Raw genomic sequence first — 5,315 nt, 5'->3', positions numbered from 1 at the left:
AAATAGACAACATAATTATCATAGGAACTTCAATATTCTAATATTAACAATGGATAAATCATTCCAACAGAAAATCAACATGGAAATATTGGATTTGAACCATACTTTAGCCTAAAAAATTTAACAGAGATATATGGACCATTTCATCCAACAGCAGCAGAATACACATTCTCGTCAAGCACACAGGAACATCATCCAGGAGAGATCACAAGAGAATTTACAAAATAAGTCTGAGCAAATTTAAGAAAATTGAATTCATGCAAGTATTTTTATTTGATCGCAGTGGTATGAGACTAAAGATCAATAACAAAAGGAAAGCTGAAAATTTTCCAAATAGGAAAAATTAAATAACACCCCCCTACCCCAGAAACAATGGGTCAAAGAGGACATCAAAGGGAAAGGAAGAAATATCTTGAAAAAATTAAAATACAAACACTATTACTAAAATTTATGGGATGCTTCAAAAGCAATCTAATGGGAAAGTTTACCACAATAAAAGCCTACATTAGGAAAATAATTTTCAAACAGATCTGACAGTTGTCAGCCAGTTCAGACCCTTTCACTAGTGTGAAATGCAGATTATCAGCTAGTGTTTATAAAAAATTTAGACAAGAGAGAATTTTCTGATGGGCCCTAGGCAGGCTCTAGAATGCAATACATTCTATATAGATTTTCTATAGCTGACTGATTTCGAAGTCAACAAATTAATAATAAAAAAGAATACAGTTAATTTCTTAAAAAAAAAAAAACACCAAGTAACCTAACTTCACTCCTCTACGTACTAGTTAAAAAAAAAAAAAAAAAAGCTCAAAGTTAGCAGAAGTGAGGAAAGAAAAAGATCAGAATACAAATATATGACATAGAGACCAGAAAACAACAGTGAGTCAACCTGGAAGGAAGACAAGACCAGAGCTCACTGTACAAATAATCTTTGATTGAGGTCTTCAAAGGAGAGCAAAGTAAAGTGTTCTCTCAGTGGCTAAATCTCATGGATATCAAAAACAGTTTAGATTCTACTAGTTCAGTACCCTGCAAAGAAGTCACATAGATCATTTGAAATATAAAGGCAGATCAAGTGTGAAAGGAACCCAAATCTTAATGTGAGCGTTTAGCATCGTGGTAACTGTTAATATCTAGCTTATTTTAAACATTTTAAAAGTAAATGATTTGATGTACAACAGGCATACAGAGAGTGGAAGTAGTGTCAGTGTCCATTTGGTAAATTTTCACTCATTGTTTACCTTCTATAAATAGCATCCAGATCCAGAATTAGAATACAAGCAGAACCCAGAATTCACCTCTCCCATTTCTCCTTCCAATTACAACTCCCCTGAGAATCCACTCTTCTGACTTCCAATACCTGTGCTTTCCTTGTGCCTGGTTTTGAATTTCACATGAATAAAGAGTACATTGGATATAATTAAATTTGAGCAGCATTAACCATTTTGTATCTGGTTTCTTTCACTCATCATGTGTTTGTGAGAATCATTCATGTTGTTGTTTGTACTTGTAATTTGTGTATTCTCGTTATTGTAAAGTATTCCAAGACATGATATTTCATAGTTTATTTTTACATCATCTTAAAACCCATATTCTCCATGGGAACAGGGGTGTTCCTTTTGATTGCTGATAGATCTGAAGTCCCTAGAACGTTGCCTCCTATAGAGCAGGTGCTTTACCAGGACCTGCTGGCTTGGAGTCACCCAGAGCCCTACGCCCCCAGCCCGGGGCACCAACGCTCAGGCCTGCAAGTCCTGCATCAGCTCCCTCTTGCGTCTGCATTTGCCCTCAGCAGCCTCCTTAGCGCCCCCTTGACTTCCTTGTTCCTCAGGGTGTAAATGAGGGGATTCAGCAGGGGAGTCACCAGAGTGTAGAACAGCGCAATGCTTTTGTTCACATCCTGTGAGTAACTGGAGGGGGGCTGGAGGTACATAGAGATGAGTGTGCCAAAGAAGATGACCACCACCAGCAGGTGGGAACCACACGTTCCGAAGGCCTTCCACCTCCCCTGGGCCGACTTGATCTTCAGGACGGCCCGGGTGATTTGGCCATAGGACACTAAGATGAGCGACAGGGGCACCACGAGAAAGAAGACACTGACCGTGAAGAGCTCAGCCTCGTTGATGGAGGTGTCAGCACAGGCAAGCTTCAGCATCACTGGAACTTCACAGAAGAAATGGTCCACCCGGTTTTTCCCACACAGGGGAAGAATCATGGTCAGGGCTGTCTGCAGCACCGAGTTGCCGAACCCTGTGAGCCAAGCAGTTAGCACCAGCCGCAGGCAAAGCTGCGGGTGCACAATGGCCAGGTAGTGCAGTGGGCGGCACACGGCAGCATAGCGGTCATAGGCCATGACCGCCAGGAGCACACACTCCACGCCCCCAAGTCCCAGGGCGATGAAGAGCTGGGTCACGCAGCCACCATAGGTGATGGTCTTATCCCTCCCCTTGAGGTTGGCCAGCGTCTGAGGGACCGTGCAGGTGGTCAAACAAAGATCCATGAAAGAGAGGTTGGAGAGGAAGAAATACATGGGGGTGTGCAGGCGAGTGTCCACCCGAGACAGAAGTATAATTGTGCCATTGCCAAGAAAGCTCAAGAAGTAGACGATTAGGATGACCACAAAGAGAGGCGTTTCCAGTTGAGGCCTGTTGGAAAAGCCTAGGAGAAGAAATCCTGAGAAGGTGCTCTCATTAGCTCTTTCCCTTGTACTCTGCCTGTGCAAGAAGGGGGACTCCATTGTTTTATCTTGCATGTTCCATCCACCTCCGTTTTCCTAGAGCTGGCAGCTAGAAGCTGTTTGGAAGCTCCAGAGGTTTGCACAGTGCCTTCCTTGTTGGTGAGAAGGGGGGTGATAAATAGCCACGGGACAGAAGCATCTTCCATGTTTTAGGCATTGTCCAAAAGATCTGTGCATTTTCTCCCAGGGACTCTCTGGGGTTGACATGTTCATCATCTCTGTTGAACAGATGAGGGAACTGAGCGTGAAGTCATTTTCCCAGGGAGACTCGCCAGGGTTCAGGCAGACTCTAAGACGTGAGCTCTTAACCAGTAGGGACACTGTCTTTTCATGATGACATGAATTCTGAAGCTAACTGTAGTTTCTCCAAAATTTAAGTGTAATTGTTCTGAATAAGGTGCAAATTTGCAGTGCCCCCATCCCTCTTTGTTTTTCATTAAGAATTGAAATATATCACACTGGTTCCCTTACTTCTGTTTTGTGTAGACAAAAAGTGTTCTCTGAAATTGCATAGGTAGTAAAATTTCCCATCACCAATTTTATTCAAGGGAAATGTCATATTTTAATGTAAAATCTAATGAGATGTTTGAGAATGGAGCCTGAAATCATGGTTATTGATTGGGAAGTGCTATTGGGAATGATTGAAGAATGCATCATGTCCAAAATTCATGTTGCAGGAGGACGAATCCTGAGTAATCATTACTGATACCAATTTCAGCAAAATCTCAGAAAATCACCAATCTAGTGTTTAGTCTTTCTTTCTGTCTTACATTACAACTCCCTCAAAAAATTTTGAATTTAGGGCACCGGGGTGGCTCAGTTGGTTAAGTGGCCAACTCTTGATTTTGGCTCAGGTCATGATCTCAGGGTTCTGGGATTGAGCCCCTTGCCATGGGCTCTCCCCTCAGTGGGGAGTCTCCTTCAGCATTCTCTCTCTCCTCCCTGCCCCTCCCCCGGCTCCCTCATTAAAATAAATAAATACATCTAAATAAACAAAAATTTTTTAATGTAATGGAGTAAAATATTTTTTAAACATCCCATTCTCTACTTCCATAAATGCCAACCTTAGAGGAATCATTTGTTTTCTATTAAAATATTGGGCTTGATCTTAGAAATAACCTCCCTCCCTTCCCCACACCCCATGAAGCAAGTTTAATAGTAAAAACAACCTAAACAAGAGTAATATCTCATAATATCATCATAGCCTGGAAAAGAGCCTGGCATGTAACAGAGTCACAAAAAGTCTTTGCTGAATAAATGAGAATATGGGAGATTAAGACCTTTAACAGTCTATTGAAAGTCTAGGGATAAAATTCAGAGAGAACAGCAAAGCAAAGGAAATCTTGAACAATGGATAACAGATAGCCTTGACTATTCAAACTGTAGGATTTTTTTTTTTTTTTTAAGATGTCTTGTCTGGAACTTTGCAGGACTCTATCTTTTGCAAATGTTACTTTTCTTTTAGCAAAATCTAAGACCAGGCAAGAGGATATTTGGCCATCTCTCTATTCTGACTTTGCTGTTATATTCTTGGTCCCCTTCTCCTCTTATTCTTAAATCCTTTCAAATGATTGTTTTGATGGCTGTTGTTACAGTGTTGCCAGAGTACAAAATTAATTAGGGATAATACGTTTTGGAATGCATCAAATGGGAATCAGAATAGTTGGGTTATATGCATAAATCTACCACTAAAAGCTTTGACATTCTGAAGGCTGCCTCCCCACCCCTCCTGCCTGGCCTTCTCTTCTTCCAAATAAATGAGATGATGTTCCTAGCTTTTATTAAGAAATGTAAGGCATAATGCATTTAGCTTTTTACTGAAACCTAGTAGGTTTACATTTCAAAGAAGCACCCATCTCAGTCCTTGCATGTTCTTTAGCAATAGCATGGTTCTTAGTTTCTAGATCTTCCACATTATCAGGCCGTGATCCAAAATATCCAGAATCAGACAATGGTCATTAGTCAGAATTTGTTTTGTCACATGTTGTTGGGACTTACCTCTGCTTCTTCCATCTCTCCTTGTGGCTTTAAGGGTCAGAAAAGGGCTTCTCCATTCCATCATGGTGCCCAGTGGAATCTCTTACAGGGTTTCCAAATAGACTGTTCTTTCTCAGAGAGCACCGACATATCTCATAACTCAGCCAAGAACACGATTTTCAATGATTTTGTTCTCAGTGTTGCACAGAATGTGATCTGAACCAAGAAAGCATGTATTCTGATAAGAAACATGTAAAATTCATTGTAACTAGAAGAGGATAATTAAATGGACATGGGCACTTTAGTATAAATTTCAATTTGTGGTATTATTTTCTGAGACTTCCATAACAGAGTGCCACAAGCTAGGTGGCTTAAAACAACAGGGATTTATTGTCTTGTAGCTCAGGAAGATAAAGTCCAGAATGAAGATCTTGGCAGAGCCTCTGAAGCCAGTCGGGAGAATACATCCTTGGGCCTTTGTAACTTCTGGAGGTTTGTTTGCCGGCAGTTTGGGGTTCCTTGACTTGCAGGCACAGGAGGTCATCTACTGCCTCTGTAAGCACATGACGTTCTCCCCTGCCTGCCATTATCTTCTCTTCCT

The 5,315-nt window shown here is 41.1% G+C and overlaps 1 protein-coding gene across 1 annotated transcript; it reads right to left on the bottom strand.

Annotated features, from left to right (window-relative positions):
• Window positions 1-1,759: 1,759 nt before the first annotated feature.
• Window positions 1,760-2,752, bottom strand: LOC116870075 (putative olfactory receptor 2B8). The gene has a single exon (XM_032861778.1). It carries the CDS (start codon window positions 2,750-2,752, stop codon window positions 1,760-1,762), a length of 993 nt encoding a protein of 330 aa, XP_032717669.1.
• Between the last annotated feature and the right edge of the window lie 2,563 nt (window positions 2,753-5,315).

Source organism: Lontra canadensis, unplaced genomic scaffold (assembly GCF_010015895.1).
Source record: "Lontra canadensis isolate GAN:19392208 unplaced genomic scaffold, GSC_riverotter_1.0 scaffold21, whole genome shotgun sequence".
Classification (NCBI taxonomy): Eukaryota; Metazoa; Chordata; class Mammalia; order Carnivora; family Mustelidae; genus Lontra; species Lontra canadensis.
The sequence above is the reverse complement of the archived record's forward strand: the minus strand, read 5'-3'. Positions and strand labels throughout refer to the sequence as shown.